This window comes from Anabrus simplex, chromosome 2 (assembly GCF_040414725.1).
Source record: "Anabrus simplex isolate iqAnaSimp1 chromosome 2, ASM4041472v1, whole genome shotgun sequence".
Classification (NCBI taxonomy): Eukaryota; Metazoa; Arthropoda; class Insecta; order Orthoptera; family Tettigoniidae; genus Anabrus; species Anabrus simplex.
The window spans coordinates 275,075,392-275,095,715 of record NC_090266.1 but is presented as its reverse complement, the minus strand read 5'-3'; the positions used below and the strand labels follow the sequence as shown (position 1 = coordinate 275,095,715).

At 37.3% G+C, this 20,324-nt stretch overlaps 1 protein-coding gene across 2 annotated transcripts in view; it reads left to right on the top strand.

Moving 5' to 3' along the window:
• The window catches only part of flfl (serine/threonine-protein phosphatase 4 regulatory subunit 3 flfl), a 426,810-nt gene that overhangs the window by 150,306 nt on the left and 256,180 nt on the right, over window positions 1-20,324 (top strand). For both annotated transcript variants that reach the window (XM_067140579.2, XM_067140581.2), the window contains exons 3-4: window positions 2,216-2,415; window positions 11,168-11,223. In XM_067140579.2, the coding sequence (XP_066996680.1) occupies window positions 2,274-2,415; window positions 11,168-11,223 (198 nt within the window). In that variant the 5' untranslated portion in view covers window positions 2,216-2,273. The remainder of the gene's footprint in view (window positions 1-2,215; window positions 2,416-11,167; window positions 11,224-20,324) is intronic.

Sequence of the window (20,324 nt, the reverse complement as noted above, 5' to 3'; positions counted from 1 at the left end):
AAGGTAAGAGCACAAAGACTGTACTGGGTGTCTCTTGAACTGAAGATCTGAATGACTTAATCTGGTCGATATGGCTTTGCGATAATTTGCCACAGACGGATATTGTGTAGTTCAGCGCTCCATCCTTACTTAAGCCTGTACCTATTTATGTCCCATTTTTTATCGGGAAACCTGTTGTCACGAACGACTACCCTTTCGCCTTCAGGGAAATATCTATTGTAGAAGATTGTCTCATTTTTTCAATCACGTCCTTACTGGGATCCAGTTTTAGGATGTCCAGTCTGTACCGTATCTCACATTGCAATAATCGTTAGTAGACTGGAAAATCTTCTTTCTTGTAATTGAGCTGGTTGGGGTGAACACTTTTCAAATTAGATGTTCCTCCTGTTGCAAATGAACGCTCACACACTTTACATTTGGCCCACTTCTTGCCTGTCTCTCAGCTACTTACTATCCAGCATTTTTTTCCTCGCTCCTACAATGTAATTTAAGAAGGCAGTAGACTTATCTCATCACAAAAAATTAACAACAAACTAGCAACTTTAAAATTTATTTAAACTCCACTTGGAGTAATCAATAACACTTTTCTTCATTATTATTCTAAAGATTCTGCTGTTTAAGCTCCAAGCTTATTTCTTACACCCTCAACTAATACAGGGCACCTTTAAACAAGGTTCAATTCAACACAGCAATACAGTATTTGTGTTCTTATAGAACTACTAATATGCAACTTGTTCCCACATTTTTAGACAAGGACATTCATAAAAAGTATATAAATTAGGACTGTTTGTAAGGCTTTATAAAGGCTTCATTATATGATTATTTTAACTACTGTCATCCCTCTCGCTCATTTTTTGAAGCATCTACTTACATCATTATCTTCACATTTATAATTTGTAATTTTTCTTTAAAAAAACTACAATTAAGAACAATCAGGATCCTGATTATCTTTCAGGTTTGAGATTAAGGCTGAAAATGCTCTTAAAAAAAGGGCAAAACACGTCCCTATATTTTACTTTATAAGTTTTAATTCTTAATTAAAATAACTCTTTATGTATTGAATAGGTGGAATTTAATAAACATGAATATTTCTTTGATTTAGTACCACTATGTTTGGTACACACTAGGTTTGTAATTAGTAGTAGCAGAGAGCAGTTCACTGTGGGTTTCCAGCACCTGTGATTAGTACCACTATATGCGGAACATCACAGGCTTACGTTGCCTGTGATTTGTACCATTATGTGAGAAACACCACGGGTCTGGGCATTGCCTGTGATTAGTACACTATATGAGGGACACCGTTGGCCTGCGTTGCCTGTGATTTGTACCCACTATGTGAGGAATACCCCAGAATAGTATGAGTCCCTGTGATTAGTACACCTATGTGAGGAACACCATGGGTTTGCGTTGCCTACGAATGGTGCCATTATGTGAGAAACACCTTAGGTCTGCATTACCTGTGCGACGTACAGTACTTGTGAGTAGTACCATAATGTTCGGAACACCGTGAGTTTACGCTACTTTTGATTAGTACTGCAACTTGGGAAATACCATGCTTCTACTTTACTAGCGATAAGTACCATTATGAGGGGCTGTTGGCCTGGATTTTGGACCCCTTTAGACAACAAGCATCATCGATTCAGGATTGTGCTTTAGAAGCAGTCCCTTGGTCAGTAATATGGTTTCTGTGAAGGTGAGGCATTGCGGGTCGGATCCACTGATTGTTTTAAATTCGTATTCATCCATTTATTCTTCATCATCATGTTTTGAATTCTGGTCAGTGGATGAATTTTGGACTTTCAAATCGTCATTGCATTTCGTCTCATTTTGTACCATTAGGGGCCGATTATCTAGATGTTAGGCGCCTTTAAACAGCAAGCATTATCAAATTTCCTGATAGTTTCACTACTGTTTACATTTTTTGTTTGCATTCTACATTACCATACTGTTATAAATGTTGTACTGTGTTTAGTACTGTTTTTGGAACATGCTGTTACGTTTCTTTTCCATTTTACCTTTTTACCTGCCTCCTCTGCTGGTACCCTTGTGCAGTAAGTGACTTTTTGAACTTCGTAGTTCTTCAATACTGTACTATAGTTTGAACACCATTGTTTTATTGTTGATGAATAATCATACTCTTTAGCTCTTTGTTATTGTAGGTTGACAGCTGAAGTTGATTATGTGTGTTTAATATGTAATATTGTATCATTTACAGATGATAATGCCTGGAGCAGTGAAGTAGGTGTCTCCTCATCACAACATAGACTAGTGACATGACGGACACACGAAGGAGGGTAAAGTTATATGCACTGAATGCAGACAGGCAGTGGGATGACCGAGGAACTGGTCACGTCTCTTCTTCATATGTGGATAGACTCAAAGGCATATCTCTATTGGTCCGTGCTGAAGCAGATGGTAATGATCTTTTTAGTCATTTCTACGCATGTACACATGTGTGAAATATATAACAGTCTACGAAATAGAACTATTGCATGCTGATAATATATCTCATTCTTGATGATTCAACCACCTCTTTTAAGAATCTCCCCCTCCCCCCCCCAATCATTTGTGTACTACTTTACAATAGTAAAATACATGAACTTGACAGTCATTCTATAACACAAATGATGAACTCTGTAAATTTTGCCTGAAATTCTTCCTTGAAATCTTCTAATGGAAAATAGTTTTCTTGCACGAGGTCTTGAATGTTACAAGGAGTCGTAATTTATTATTTTCATAATTTCCGTGTTGATTTCCCAGTTTCAGTAGCTTTAACTTTGTTTTGGTCACTTCCACCTAATCAACGCTTACAAATTGTGTTACACAACTTTATCCTCGCTCATTTACAGTAGTGTAATTAACACAATGTGCAAGTGTTAATTAGGCGGAAGTGTCCAGAATGAAGTTAAAAGCTACTGTTACATAGAGGTCGTGCAAAATTCAGTTGTTCATGAATCCATTGCTGGTTCAATATTCTTATCATTCGGCCCTTCCTTGTTAGAGGCACAGATTCTTTGCCTTCATCTTGAAGTTTTCCAGGGCAAAATTAAACTTCGTTCTCATAAGCATACTGAATTAATTCTTGTAGTTTATTTTTCTGCTGGAAATAAATTTGTGTCATTGTTAATGGAGCATAAATTATAAATTGCTTCGTGTTGAGATCGGACATTTGTTTTGTGTGTACTCAAGAAAAATGTTGTACGTGAATTTGAGATTTGCAAGAGGCCAGAGCAAGTGAAGATTGTCTTTGACAAGATATGATAGCTCATTGGTGGTAGTCATGAAATGTGTCCGAGTAGTATGAACGCCACTTAAATTTTTCAATATATAATTCCACATACAGTACTGACATAAGTGAAGAACTCCAAGGAATTGGTACATGGACTGGGAGCTGCTTCTTGATAGGTTTTTGCAAACTTCTGCCGGGCTGAGTGGCTCAGACGGTTCAGGAGCTAGCCTTCTGACCCCAATGTGGCAGGTTCGATCTTGGCTCAGTCTGGTGGTATTTGAAAATGCTCACATCGTCAGCCTCATGTTGGTAGATTCACTGGCATGTAAAAGAACTCCTGCAGGACTGAATTGTGGCACCTTGGCGTCTCCAAAAACTGTAAATATAGTTAGTGGGATGTAAACACAATGTTGTGTTTTTTGCAGTCTCCTGAGAAGTCCAGTTTCACGTGTATTCCTTTTGATATGATCTACAGAGTTACAGCATCCATTAACGTTGGGATCTCCGACATCCTCACCATGCTTAACCCCTCAGCGCCGACCTCTATACGTGGTATAGACCCTTTTTTCTTCCGTAGCCGCCGACCTCTATACGTGGTATAGACCCATACATGGTTTCACATTTACGGCTATAGCGTGAAGAGTTTCGGAGTTACTGATGTGCAAATTGTTTTGTTTCCAAGAAGACATTTTGGGGTTTATCAGTGTTGTAAATAAGAATTGAAAAATCGTTATAATGTAGTTGTTTTTGCAAGGATAATTATTTGTCAAATAAGTCTGAGCACTAATCTCTTGTTTTTTTTAAAGTCTGTTTGCTTCATTCTTTCCCACAGAATAAAATAAAGAAATGATGATCTGAGAAGTTTGTCTTTTCCTGTGATGTTCTTTGCTCTAGTTGTACATTGGGAGTGCGGTTTATTTATTATATTTGTCTTTATTTCTCAGCTTGTAATATTTTCGTAACTCTCCACGAGTGCTCTGTGTAGGCATCAGTTAGTGCTGCTTTCTGTCGTACGATACGAGAACCAGTTGTTCATGGTATATATCTCGTTTGAAAGACGTTGTCTCGTCCTTTTATCTGAAATAGGTATCGAGTTGGTGGTTTGTTTCGTCATGAAAGTTATTCCCCTTATTCAGTTTCGTCCTGCTGCTTTCGGTCTCGCTGCAGCTTCATCAGTCCGTGTGACGCGCTGCGCTCAGCCGTGGTATGACTGACAGTAACGTGCTTGAAATATTGTATAATTCAGATGAAAGTTTAGTCGGAAGTAGTAGTGACAGTATAAGCAGCAGTGATAATGAAATAGATGATGTAGCAGTGGTAAATGATGAGAGTGACGATGAGGAGGAAACAGTACTTTGAAATTTTGTGTAAGAGACTATAGATAATTATACAGGTCAAAGAGAAGTTTTCAACGGTGAATTCTGATTGCTAAATTCTCTATTAATACTCACACAGGTCACAGAGACAAATATTGAGCAATTACCTTATCGGGTTCAGCTGGTGAAAGGTTTGTTTACAAAATACGCTCGCTCGGGAGGGGAACGAAATATTCAAGGCCGGCGCGCATCAGATAATACAGTTCCAAGGTTGCAGGTAAGATATTTTATCAGGAAATTAGCACCCAAGAGTTGGAAATCCAAACCTCGGAGACATTGTATCCTGTGTTCAAAACACGGCGAAAAGAAGACGTCAGTGTACTGCTGCCAGGAGTGAGACTTGAGTCCCTGTCTCAAAGAGTGCTTCGAACTCTTATCGCACGGAACTAAATTACTAAGGAAATGTGAAACAATTATGTAATTATCTGCATGTACATAGTTCTGTCATAAGGAATTCCAAATTTCGTGAAAATCGGGCTACTCTTATACTTGCAGTAACGCTTTAAGTGAATCGATGTATTTCAGTCGCGCGTAGTTGAAATCTCATCCGGCCGCGGGGTAGGAAGCTATTTAAATGGCTGCGACGCTGAGGGGTTAAATTAATTGATGAAAAAACTCAGAATTGAATTATCCCCTAACTTGTACTGTATGGTCTAGATCAGGGGTTTCCAATTTACAAGGGCTCGAGGGCCATATTGGAAACCTTAGTCATGTTCGCGGGCCGCATTTGAATAATAGGCCAACTTTTTAAAATTCTGCATATAGTAGGCCTACAGAAGTACCATTTCGAAAAAATAATATGCATAATTCAATAGAAATAAAGATTCGATAATTTTAATTACGGTACTTAAGTAAAAAGTTATTTACAATTGGAGCCGGGCTGAGTGGCTCAGATGGTTGAGGCGCTGGCCTTCTGAAGCCAGCTCGGCAGGTTCGATGTTAGATCATTCCGAAGGTACTCAAATACGTCAGCCTCATGTCGACTGATTTACTGACACGTAAAGGAACTCCTGCGTGACAAAATTCCGGCACCTCGGCGTCTCCGAAAAACATCAAAAGTAGTTAGTGGGACGTAAAAACCAATCGTTATTATCTGAAATTTGGATTTTAAATGTTTAAAAATTAAAAATAATCCATTCAGATCAAGTGAATTTTTAAAAAGATGAAATGATATTAAAGATTGAACTAGTTCAGACTTGGGTCTATAAAGAATATAAAAATTAATACATTTTTGAACGACCTATAAAATATCATTTTGTAACTATTCTTCACATTATTTATTAAAATGCTCTCGCGGGCCGCATTATATGGCTTCGCGGGCCACATGCAGCCCATGGGCCGCCATTTGGAAACCCCTGGTCTAGATTAAGAATTTCATTTGTGTCGGGATGTTCTCTTGCCATTTACATACATTTTCTTTTGCAATTCTATGCATACCAGTGTCAGAGGCTGAGATGTAAATTTCTCCGTTCTTCAATCTGTGTTTGATTGTGGGGTGCATACTGTAATATTCCCATCACTTGTGACTGCGTTCCAAGGATTTTTGTATTATTATTATTATTATTATTATTATTATTATTATTATTATTATTATTATTATTATTATTATTATTTCTTTCTTGTGTTGCATTGATGAGAACAATCGCTGTTGTTTTGATACACCGAACAAGTTGGCTGTGTGGTTGTATTGCGTTGCTGTGAGCTTGCATTTGGGAGATTGTGTGTTCGAATTCCACCGTTGGCACCCTGAAGATGGTTTTCTGTGGTTTTCCAGTTTCACACCAAGCAGATGCCGGGAATGTACCTTAATTAAGGCCAAGTCAGTTGTCTTCTCATTCCTAGTCCTTTCCCATCTTTTATTGCAGAAAACCTTCCATGTGTTAGTACGACTAGGAAAAAGGATCAAAGAAAATCATTACAATACATGCACCTGTTGTTTAACAGAGTGATATCATTTAGTTCCATCCCTGATTTATACACCGTTGAAACTGCAAATCATTGATTATTGTGTGTTGAAGCAAACCTTGTTTCATCTGTTGTATTGTGGATTTTTTAATCACAAGCACAAAGGAATTGCTGTTCTGGATGGATGCTAAACACTGTTGAAAGTGTCTGGTTCCATGGCTAAATGGTTAGCGTGCTGGCCTTCGGCCACAGAGGTCCCGGGTTCGATTTCCGGTAGGGTCGGGAATTTTAACCTTAATTGGTTAATTTTGCTGGCACGGAGGCTGGGTGTATGTGCCGTCTTCATCATTGTTATATCCTCATCACGACGCGCAGGTCGCCTATGGGAGTCAATTCAAAAGACCTGCACCTGGCGAGCCGAACATGTCCCCGGACACTCCTGGCACTAAAAGCCATAAGCCATTTCATTTCACTTCACTATTGAAAATATTGGCAGTTTTGAATGCTCAACACCGGACGTGGGCTTAAGAGATTTATGAATTTCCATAAAGTGTGTGTTACTAGCAACATGGAAGTGAAAGAATTTATCAGGATGGAACACAAGTGCCTGTACCCTGAAATACTGAGTTGTAGTTTCCAGTAAAAATATGAATGACGAGGTTTTAATTGCTGTATGATGGCATGCCAGCATCCATTCTTTTTAAAAAGAGGAATCTTATCCTCGAGTGGTTTCTCAGCAAGGTGGCTGCAGTTTGAATGGTGACAGTGCACCTGGAAGTTTTGAAATGAAACATCACTTCTGTGGTTACGAATTCGGTATAGAACTGGACGTCCCGTGACTGGTGACAATGTCAACAGTTGCATAAAGTTGGTGGGAATGGGAGGCATTGACAACCCAGTACTCAACGTGACTAATATCACAAATTCTTCTGCACGACTGCCTGGGATGCATTTTGCTGAAAGGATTCCGCCCACCACAGGGAAGAAGTATGCATCAAGGTACTGTAAAGTATGTTCAGACAAAGGGCAAAAGAATAATGGGAAGAGAATTAGGGGGGAAACGCAGTGGTTCTGCAGCATTTGTGACATTGGTTTGTATGTGCCAGATTGTTTGGAGGCCTACCACACTAAACCTAATTACTGCTTGTAATCAATGTTACCCTGTGCATACCTGCCGACAGTCTCAATTTAGGCGGGAGACTCCCGATTTTTTACATTTTTTTCCCTGCCTCCCAATTATTCTATTATATCTCCAGATTTTAGCTTACTTTTTTTGTGAACTTCACACATTTGTTTTCATTTCAGCTTTGTACGCAAGTGGCCAGAAGTCCTTCACTCATTGGCCGCTTTCAAATGAAATATCGATGTTTGTTAACGAGAAATACATGCAAATGTGCAATGTTCATTGAAACCTGTATAACGGGACGCGTATATAGATTGTCAATCTCTTGTTCTCACGTGCTGTGTTCATGTTCATTCACATCACTGTAGTCGATTCTAGAGACTGTTCGCCAGATTTGGAGTCTTTCCTTAGTAATTTAGTGACAGAATGTCAAAGATAGCGAATAGTGACTTTTCTAGAGATTTTACGAGCCATTTGGAGACAGTTCTGGCGAACTGTAATTTATTACTTTATAAAAATAACATTGTGCTTCGCATAATCGTGCGGGCGCGTGATGCAATATATTAATGTGTGCATTTGCTAAGTAATGGCATCAAAGTGCATGGCTGATTCATGCGTGTGGAGCATGAGTAAATACTATTTTCAGAAGACTTACCAGAGACCAATCATCTCTCTCACATACTGTACTTCCTGTGAGTGAATAGAGAGTGTAATTTTTAGCCTTAAAGCCTGGTATAGTGACAGTCTGATTTTGAGAAAATAAGAACTCCTGTATTGTGCAAGATACGTAGAGTAAGCATTTTTTACCAATTGTATCTCCTGATTCCTCCCGATTTTTCCTGACTTTCCTATCTAAATCTCCTGATTTTTGGTTTTGGAAGGTTGGCAGGTATGCCTGTGATATTGGTTTGTGTATGCCGGATTGTTTCAAGGCCTACTATATTAAAGCTAATTACTGCTTGTAAACAGTGATACCTAGGGCTCGAGGCCCTCTCTTCCACTTAACCACATACTAATCAAAATCATAAATAAAATTGAGATATTTAAAATAGTAAAAACCAAACAGAAAATTAATAGAATTGAGAACAAATTTAAATACATTACTAAGTTAATAATAAAACTAATTAATAGTAAGAACTCTTAATAATGACCAATCCTCAGGCGCGCACACATTCATACTTCAGCCATTCAGTTAGCTGTCCTCAGCAGGTAGTCTCGGCAGGTGACCTTAAACCTTTGTAAAGAGCTAGTTTCTCTGACCTGAGCTGGCAGGGAATTCCATAATCTGGCACCCGTCACTACAAACGATCTATTAATTTTATTTGTGCGGTGCACTGGAATAGAAAGAGTGGATCTGGAACGTGTATTTAAGTTGTGAAATGATGATAAAAAGGTGAATTTAGAAGAAATATACATTGGCTGACTTTCCGTTAGTACTCAAAACACCATCGTTAAAATGTGTAGCTGCCGACGTTTATTAGGCTTCAGCCATGAGAGAGCCTTATGGTATGGGGTAATGTGAACATCGTACCCAATATTGTAAATAAATCGCAGGCAGGAATTCAGTGCTCGTTGAAGTTTAAGTGTTTCTTCTCTTGTCATATCAACTAGAACGTCACAATAATCAAGAATAGGGAGAACCAGTGTCTGTATTAGTTTGGCCTTAAGCTCAAATGGAAATACATCCCTTTGCCGTTTAAGAGGGTAAAGCGCTCCAAAAATCTTTTTACAGATGATTTTCGTGCGATCAGACCAATCAAGTGTTTCATTCATAATTACGCCGAGATTTTTAACTGTTTTATTGTAGGGAATAATGTTACCATTCAGTAGGATAGGCGGGATTGCAGTATTGTTTGAGCAGTTCAGTAATTTTCGTGTTCCAATTATGATTGCCTGAGATTTTGTGGAGTTTAGTATAAGATAATTTCGTTGTGCATATATACTGAGTCGTCGGAGGTCATTGTTAATATCTTGTATTGTTTCATCTAAGTCTGAAGTCTTGCAGTGTCGATAAATCTGAAGATCGTCAGCATAGAGGTGGTGTGTGTTATTTCCTGTCACAGATGATATGTCGTTGATATAAATACAGAAAAGTAAGGGCCCTAGAATACTGCCCTGTGGGGCGCCACTAAGTTTCATTTTCCATTTAGAGACCTTGTAGTTTACTGTTACACGCTGTTGACGGTTACCCAAATAAGAACTAAAAAACTTAAGCGCAGCCAGGTCAAAATTTAGTAGTTCTATTTTCTTTATCATAGTCTGAATGTCTATAGTGTCAAAGGCGCTACTGAAGTCAAGAAGGATAAGTATAGTAAGCAGTCGTTTGTCCATAGCATTTCTAATGTCTTCAGTAACCTTCAAAAGTGCTGTCACGGTACTGTGCCCCCTTTTAAATCCATACTGCAAAGGGTCCAAAAGAGAATTTTTATTTAGGTACTCCAGAACCTGCTCGTATACTAAACGTTCGAAGGCTTTAGAAAGCGCAGGGAGTATGGACACTGGACGATAGTCAGACGGTGATTGTGGGTCTAAACTTTTATGTACCGGTATAATATTGGCTGTTTTCCAGACAGTTTGGAAAGTTCCGTTTAGTAAACAAAAGTTCAGTATGTGCGTCAGTATAGGCAGGACAACACCCATAATGTTTTGTATAAAAGCAATAGGAATATCGTCTACACCTGTGGCCTTTGATTTAATCGAGTACAAAGCCTTTTTAACCCGATTTTCTGTGACACTGTGAAATGTGAATGGCGGATTGGCTGGAGGGGAGGGCGGTGAGTCAGTGCAGTTAATTGGGGTAGGTTGAATATTTATTCTACTAAAGTAGTCATTCAGTTCATCAAGTGGAATGTCAGGAGTTGTCTGTCTCTGTTGATGTTTTCCTATTCCCAGAGCTCTAAGTTGGTGCCATGCACGATTAGAATTTATGTTGTTAGCTAAATTCCGGAAATATGCACATATTTTATTTCTGATTAATTGCTTTGTGCGATATCTTAAGATGTGGTAAGGTTCGAAGTCTGCGTCATCTAGGGTTTGCTTATAATGTCGAAATAAAGAGTCACGGTGGGCCATCATTCTCTTGGTTTCATCATCTAGCCATGGACATAACAATAGTATGTTTTAGTTGATTTGTTATCAATATTTGCAAAAGTTTAAAATATTAACCTGACTGGTATCCATAGCAACATCAGAAAAATATATTTGCTTGTAAAACATAGTATGTTTATAAATATATATAAAATAAACTGCTGTACTATTATAATAATTAAAACTTATTTTTGTGAAGAGGAAAGTCAGGCCTTTCTAAATATTCCAACAGTTTTTATCATCATCGCTTTACCTAACCCTGGAAAAAAAAAAACCCATTAAAAATGTTAAAAAGTCCTGCAGTTTCTGGAGGATATCACTTTCAAATGTGGCCGTTTCCAATGTGTTAAAATTGTATAAAAATTGCAGCAAATATGTGAGTAAATGTGGTAATTCATTAAATTGTCTGTGTTTGTGAAGTTTATTAATTCTTTCTCTCTCTTCTAGGATCCCTCTTATTGGAGTCAAAGATTCAACCAGATACTGCATACCAAAAGCAACAGGTAAAGTGATTCTCCTTTTTTTTTGAACAACAGTGAAAGTACAAATTTAGTTTTATTATCCTGGATGAAATAGATTGTTTTACTATGGAATTTGGATATCATTTAGGTCATTTTACCTGTGAACCTGTGTGTGCTAGATTTGCCTGAACTTATGTTGTAGCAACTCTTTTGGGATATAAACTTCAATTATTTAGGATTGTAATTGGGAATAGGGACCATGGATTTTAAATGGGATACTATCCTCGTATTTATCTGGAGTGTGTGATAGATGTGATAGATCCCAGGAGAAGTGCTGTGACTGAACTAGCTGCTGATAATTTTAGTGGCAGAGAATCTGGTTCTCTCACAGTATATTTCTATTCTGTTTAGCATCAGGGACAAGTTTCTTGGTTATATACTGGCAGATAATGCCAATTTTCTTTCTGTTTCTAGCCAGCATACCTTGCATAGATCAGTTATCTTAACCCATTAGTACATAGCGTCCGAAAAATTGGACGTCATAAAAAAATAAAATTGTGTGATATGTATGCATGGTTTTAAGCCCGCGATACTTTCTTGGCTTCAGAAAGGCTGTAGCTAACAAGAACCAAGGATACATCATTCTTTATCCTTATAATTCATTGTTGAATCACACTTATTGCGAGCATGGCAGCAAGATAGTACAGAGTTTTGTGCAACAGTCAAGCTTTTTATTTATGAATTAAAAAATATTTCCAATAATTGTGAATTTGGTATGGACCATATTGTTGTCACACCTATGAATCTACTGACACACAAAGATGTCAAATTATGTCTTATTATTGACGTGACAGAGGCTTGTAAATATAGCTATCCTGAAAATCGGACCCGATGCACAGGGAGTCCTCCTGTCTCAGACACTTGCGTTCCCTTACTAGTTTGATGGTGAGTGAAATATTGGAAGTTTTGGGGGGAAAACCGACATTTGGAGTGGAGCAGCACCTCAAATCTGATGACTAGTGTGAAACGGTTGATGATAATGACAGATGTATACGAGGGTAATCTAAATTACGTTGGTAGAAACCTACTTCTGAGTAAATGTGAAGGGCAAATTGCTTGAATAAAATATGAAAAAGGGAAGGCTAGGTCAAGTGGTAGACAAAATATTACTGAAAGTTTACTTATGGAACTGGAAAACCAGAAAACCATGGAAATGGAATGTCATACGAAAATAAAGAGTCATACGTAAGATTGGGCCAGTACCCCTGTTTCCAATATGCCTGATAGAAAATTCAAAAGCATTAGTAGGTCAAATTGTAACACAAAAGAAGCAACTCCAAAGTGGACAAGATCACAATGTACATCTCATTTGGTGACTGACTGTTTTCCTATCTCCACTCTCTCTCCCCTCAGTTTTCCTATCTCCACTCTCTCTCCCCTCCCCCCCCTCTCCTCTCCTGTATAAGATGATGTTCAAAATTATGAACTTCTGCTAGACTTCTTTCTCTGCCAGTGGCTGTACGATACCTTTCCAAGTGTATACAGCAATGTAAAATGAAAGGCTGAAATAATTTGGACTTGGAGGAAGTGAAGTTCTGCCTCTCATTGATGCAGGTGGAACTGAATCAAACATGGGGCATACAATATTCTTTGATAACTACTTTACATTCCTGAAACTGGTAAGACATCTGGCTTCAAAAGGAATAAGTGCAACCAGACAGAGAATTGCCCCCTTCAAAGAAAGGCAGACGGAACAAAGAAGGGGATCATACGACTGCAGGAGTTTTGGTGGTGCTTGCTGGGGCACTGGAATGACAAGTGTTTCCACTGCTGGTACGAACTACAGACAGTTAGAGATAAGCAGTGCATCAGGGTGGTCCAGCGTAAAAAAAAAATATGGAATGTGTCTGTACCCCAACGATAGCTGTTCAAGTCCTATAGTGGCATCCGAAGAGTGGATCAGTTTGGACTTCACCTGAAATGCTTCTGCGGATACCATAATCGGTAAATAAATAACCATAAATAACATATACAGTATTGTGATAAGTCTTTAGTGGAAATTGTAGATCTACTTTACAGTGTAAATTGGATAAGATAATCCAACTCTCTAACACTACCTATCTTGCAACATTATTGTACAGTATAATGCTGAGTAACTAGTGGTGTTGTACTAACCTGAGTGCGTAGCGTCCGCTATATCAAGCGGCCTGTGTAAATAAAACTATCACTTGTATGAACGTTCTGATTGTTGGAACGTGTTTCTGCAGTTATTAAGGGTGAAAATGGGTTGATGAATTGAATAAACAAAAAAATGTAACTTTATGCACTAATGGGTTAATACATCTGATTTAATAATCTGAAAAGTAATTTTATCAATTATGGAGAACTTTAAACTCTCCTTGGTGCATCTTCTAGGTCTTTCTTTCTAATGTAGTGTACTACTCAATGTGTAGCATGGACCATTGACCCGGATGTTAGGCCCTTTTAAACAACAATCATCATGTGTAGCATAGGAAAAATCTACTGACATGGAAATGGCATACAGTAGTGTGTTGAATAGAAAATTATATTATTGGGGTAATATAAACTTGCAGTATTCTGTATTAGACCATACATGCATATGGTTAATTGCAACAACACCGATATTGATAGCTGCAGTCGCTTAAGTGCGACCAGTATCCAGTATTCATAAAAGGAAAGAAAAATTCCACCTAATCAATACATTTATTTTCTTGCAAAGTATTACAATCTAGGACCGGTTTCGACCCTTCATAGGTCATCCTCAGCTATATCAGAATCACATTTGCATTTCTATCTTATACCTCTGAAAGACCTTATGATATATTGTTTCATAATTTTCAATGAAAACTTATCTTAAAAACTTACACATTTCTAAGCGTTGTGTTAAAATTAAAAATTAAAATTACAAAACTTTGTCTATTATATACATGCCCTTGGGCTGACAGAATGCATCCTTAGGTTGATTAAGGATCTATCTTAGGTATTGTTGCTTATTCTGTTGAATCGAATCCCTTTTATACTTATGTACAGTCGTGAATAGACTATCAGTAAAATTTGATAAATAAAGCTTGCGTGATAATTATAATAAAATATCATGTTACATCTTTATACCTTATTGCTGGAGTGATATTATTTTAGGCAAAATATAAATGCGTGTTGACCTCTATAAAATATTTTTTACATAATATATTTTAAAGTCTAATCATTGTACTTTAAAGTCTAAAATACTTATTGCTTTGGATCTTGCGTTGTTATGTGGTAAAATATTATAACAATTTGTCTTATATAACATCAGATATTGATAGTATTTAAAAATGCCGTGTATGGTTGGCTTTTAAATCTAATGATTAAATGTCATTTCCTTGTTGCATAAAATTACAAGTTTCATATTATGTTGATTATGTGTTGTATAAAACATAAATGTCTAATAAATTGAATGCTTATCATTTACTACAGAAATTTTAAACACTTGAATGTCTAGTAATATAGTTTGTGTTTAGTGACACTGAAACATGTTGGCCTTGATTCTTGCGTTATATTTCCGTAATTTGCCTGTTTTTTTTTTTTTTTTTTTAAATATATATATATGTCGAATGTTGGTCTTTATAGGTTCCATTTGTAAATAACAGCACTTTCCTATAATTGTGAAATGGATCAATAAGCTTGATACGTGTTAAATTATGGAATATATGTGTGATTCAGTTCTGGCCTAACTTCTGGAGTTTTCTCCCATCAAATGCCGTAAGACTGTGGTGGTTCCTTTCCCTTTTTTAAGGCTGGTAAAGTCTGTAAGCCAAAATGAATGAAGTGAGTTAGATTTCAATAGAAGTGTAATATTGTGTGAATTTGTAAAGCCTGAATTAATTTACTTACTGCTGGATGTTTGAATTGCAAGTTTCTTGGCCGTTTGACGAGTAATGTACCTCGTACTGATGGTTCTAGTGTTGTCTGTTGTGAGAGGGGCGGAGGGATAAGTAGGGGAGGTTGTTACGTGTGTATGGGCGGAGTCACTGAGGTTCGCTGTCTGCGCCGTAGCTTGTGTATGACGTCGTCTGTTGACTATTTTGACGTAGTCGTTTTTTAAGACAGGAACGATTTTATTGAACAAAATGTTAGTTTTTTCAGATAACTCATTTATGTTATAATTAGGATTTGCATACTGATCTAGTGTTATATATAATTCTTCACTTATATTAAGCAAAGGACCTTTAGGTTCTACATTTAATATTTTTAAATCGTTATTTATGTCCGTAAAATTGTGCTTATATTCATGCATATGTTGCCCTATTGCCGAGAAATGATTATGCCTAATTGCGTTTACGTGCTCATTATATCTAGTCGTGAAATTCCTGCCCGTACGCCCCACATAACTTGTTAAACAGTTGTTACATTCCATTCGGTAGACTCCTGATTGAAGATATTTGTTACTACTATTTACAGATTTGCTATTATATATGACATGCCTATTATTTTGTGTAGTCTTAAATGCTATTTTAATGTTATGCTTCCTCAGAACATTGGTTAGTGAATATACGCCCGTATTATTGAAAGTTGCGTAATTTTTTCTGGGTTGATCTGTTTTCGTCAGAGTGGTGTTGGGTCGTGATTTGAACTTACGAATGATGGAATTAACCATTTCTTTTCTGTAACCATTTTTTTGAGCTATTTCGTGAATTAGTTGTAGTTCATCTTTCAGATCTGCTTTTGACATCGGTATGTTAAACGCTCTATAAATCATACTTTGATATGCTGCTTTTTTATGTGGATTAGGGTGATTAGAATCTATTTTTATGGTGTTTATTGTATATGTAGGTTTCCGGTAAATTTTGAAGGTGAGATGTTTTTCGTGTCTAGTAACCGTTAGATCTAGGTAATTTAGTTGACCGTTACTCTCAGATTCCTTGGTGAATTGTATACATGTATCTATGGCATTTATTTTATCCAATATTGCATTTTCGTTGGTTGTTCTGTTGTCGATGATGACGAATACATCATCCACAAATCAGCACCAGAAAGATATTCCTTCAATTTTACTAAATGCAGTATGTTCTAAGTAGTCTTAAGTATATATCTGCTATTATCCCGAAGGCGGGTGATCCCATAGGTAGACCTGTTTGTTGGTAAATTGTATCGTGAAATTTAAAGAAATTGTTATTGACTGCAAATTTGAGTAATATCATAAATTCCTCAGTTTCCAATGTGCTTAATTTACTATATGTTTTGAGATTAGTTCTGATTATGTTTAAGGTTTTGTCAGTGGGGATATTTGGATACATATTTGTTATATCATAGGAGGCTATGGAATGATATTTATCTAACTTAAAGTTCTTTGTTTTGTTGCAAAAATCTATGGAATTTCGTATGCTCTTATTAGCCTGAAAGGAATAGTTATTTTTTAGAAATTTCTGAATAAATTTAGAGAGATTATATGTGGGACTAGATCTATAATTTACTATGGTTCTCATAGGGGTATTTTCTTTGTGAATTTTGGGAAGAGCTTTAGCATTCGCTAACTGGGGGTTCATTATTATTAAGCTATTTGCTTCTGCTTCGGTGAGTAAAAAACGTGTGTTCTTAAGCAAGTTTTTTAGATTTCTTTGTACTGTAATTGTGGGGTCTTTACGTATTGTGCGGAATGTGTTATTATTGAAATATTCTTTTGTTTTTTGAATGTACATATCTTTGTTCATAATTACCGTTGTGTTCCCTTTGTCGGCTTTTGTTATCAGGAGATTATCACGTTTGACCTTTTCTTTTAGGCTATTAATGTGTGTCTTGTCCATTTTATTGCTATTAGATATGTTTTCTTGTATTCTGTTGATGTACTGCGGGAGTTTTTTTACAATATCGTGTCTAACTTCCTCACGTATTTCATGCGGAATTCTCTGTATGGCTAATTCTGTTTCTGCTATTGCGGTAGTAACGTTCTGTAGTAATGAGGCGTTATTCCAGTTATGTTTTGGTCCTTTGCTTAAAATTTCATACTCTGCTTTACTGAATGTTGTATCCGTGAGATTTTTTAATGGTGGGTAAAATTGATGCATTCTATCTCCTGTGGACTGAGCTAAGTTATTGTTTTCTGTAAGGTGAGTCACCTGTTTTTCTTTCTGAGTTCGTTTCAAGGTTTCTAATTTCTTGTCTAGGGTGTTCTGTTTTTTTATGGCTAGATGTTCAATTTTCTCATTCGTAACATGTTGGAAGTGATCCCAATAGCTACGTGGTAGCTCTTGGGATACTTTCAAATGTAAAGGGTATAGTATGTTATTCAAGTGTTGTTTTTTACGATAAAAAAATTTTATTTCAGTTTTTATCCAGATTTTATTGGTTTTCTTTAAAGTGTCACGTGTCTCTCTTGTGTTTCTCTGTTTGTTGTTATATTTAGTTAAAAACTTTGGAATTAGGTCATGAGCGAGGCATTCTTTCAAAAATGCGATGTTCTTAATTGTATTCATTAATTTAATTCTGATATTCCTATACTTATATGCTTGACTCTTTGCCTAGTTGGCGTTAACATCTTGATTTATGAATTTCATTTTCCGTATTGATATTTACCAATCTTCATAAAAGGAAAGAAAAATTCCACCTAATCAATACATTTATTTTCTTGCAAAGTATTACAATCTAGGACCGGTTTCGACCCTTCATAGGTCATCCTCAGCTATATCAGAATCACATTTACATTTCTATCTTATACCTCTGAAAGACCTTATGATATATTGTTTCATAATTTTCAATGAAAACTTATCTTAAAAACTTACACATTTCTAAGCGTTGTGTTAAAATTAAAAATTAAAATTACAAAACTTTGTCTATTATATACATGCCCTTGGGCTGACAGAATGCATCCTTAGGTTGATTAAGCATCTATCTTAGGTATTGTTGCTTATTCTGTTGAATCGAATCCCTTTTATACTTATGTACAGTCATGAATAGACTATCAGTAAAATCTGATAAATAAAGCTTGCGTGATAATTATAATAAAATAAATCAAGACAGTATCCAGTATTCGGGAGATAGTAGGTTCGAACCCCACTGTCGGCAGACCTGAAAATGGTTTTCCGTGGTTTCCCATTTTCACACCAGGCAAATGCTGGGGCTGTACCTTCATTAAGGCCACGGCCGCTTCCTTCCCACTCCTAGCCCTTCCCTGTCCTATCGTCGCCATAAGACCTATCTGTGTCGGTGCGACGTAAAGCAACTAGCAAAAAAAAAAAAAAAAAGGTTAATTGCAACACTCGTCACGAAGCTGTAACGTGGCTTTTCATTGCATCCTTCTATCACATATCTATACAGCAGATGGTGTGTTGCACCAGTATCTTGTGATAGCATAAGGAATAAGTCGCTGATTCCAAAGTCCAGAGCTTGTAGTTCACTGGTGTAATTTGCAGGGGAAAGTTCTAGTCACATAGGCCATAACTACTCGGTGGCAGAGTTATAACATGTCTGCTGTACCTGACGCATAGTAAAATTAACAGTTTTACAGACAGCAGGTATATTTTCGTGATGGATAGACATATTGTAAAGACACGTGGAACAGGTATTGCTGGCAAATTTTCAACCCGTTCTAGTCTATATTATGATGCCAATTTTATGTTAGTGGTAATTAAACATGCAAAAATGAAATATAATTGTGCAGCTACAAGAAAATACGTTATGACTAAAGCCAATGTTCTGCGCTAGCGTTAAGACAAAGATACTGTAGCTTAAAAATACTTAATGTACAAAAAATGCGTTCGGTGGCCCGCAACAAGGACGCTTTAAAGAAGTCGAAGATTAAATTGTGAGGTATGTGCATTAAATATGCAAGGGCGGAATGGCCATACCGCAGCGCAATAAACTCATTGACCTTAAACGTCCACGTGGTCATTATGCATCACTAGCCGCTGAAGTCGGCCAATGCCGGCAAGTAAGACGTGCGTCTAGGAGCAGCCGGTTGTACCTGAAGCTTAATAGTTTGATAGACAGCAAAAATATCTTCCCAATTATCGTATTGTAAAGACATGGAACAGGTATTGCCGGCAAATTTTCAATGGGTTCTCATCAATATTATGATGCCAATTTTAATTTAATGGTTATGAAACTCACCCTGCCTCCCCTGTGAACCATGTGACCTTGCTGTGGTGGGGAGGCTTGCGTGCCCCGAATGAAAAGAATAGCCGAGCCGCAGGTGCAACCGTATCGGATGGATATCTGTTGAGAAACCAGACTAACGAATGGTTCATCGAAAGCGGGGTAGCAGCCTTTCGGAAGTTTCAAGGGCGGCATTCCGGATGATTGACTGATATGGCCTTGTAATAACACTCAGCACGGCTTAGCTGTGTTGATACTGCTACACAGCTGAAAGAAAAGTGAAACTACAGCCTTAACTAACTCTCGAGGACATGTAGCTCTCTCTGTATGAATGATGTACTGATGATGGCTTCCTCCCGGGTAAAATATTCCGGAGGTAATAAAGTACCCTATTTGGATCTCCGGGTGGGGACTACATGAGAGGGGGCAATCATCAGGAAGACGAATAATGGTATTCTCTGAGTCGAAGCGTGGAATGTTCGAAGTTTGAATCGCTGTGGTAGGTTAGAGAATCTGAAAATTGAGATGGATAGACTAAAGTTAGTTGTAGTTGGTATAAGTACGTTGGCAGCAACAGCAAGATTTTTGGTCAGGCGACTACAGAATTATCAACACAAAATCGAACAGGGGAAGTGCAGGAGTTGGTTGAATAATGAATAAGAAAATAGGGCAGCGGGTAAGCTACTATGACCAGCAAAGTGAAAGGATTACTGTTGTCATAATAGACACCAAACCAGTGCCCACCACAATAATGCAGGGTATATGCCTACTAGTTCAGCATATAATGAAGAAATCGAAAGAATATATGAAAAGATAGAAAATTTGATACAGTATGTAAAAGGTGACGAGAATCTAATTGTGATAGAAGGCTAAAATGTGGTGGCACACCAAGGAAGAGAATAATTGTGATGGAAGGCTGGAATGTGGTGGTAGGCCAAAGAAGAGAAGTTAATACAGTAGGAGCATTTGGATTGGGTCAAAGGAAAGAAAGAGGAAGTCGGCTGGTTGAATTCTGCACTGATCATAATTTAGTTCTTGCTAATACTTGCTTA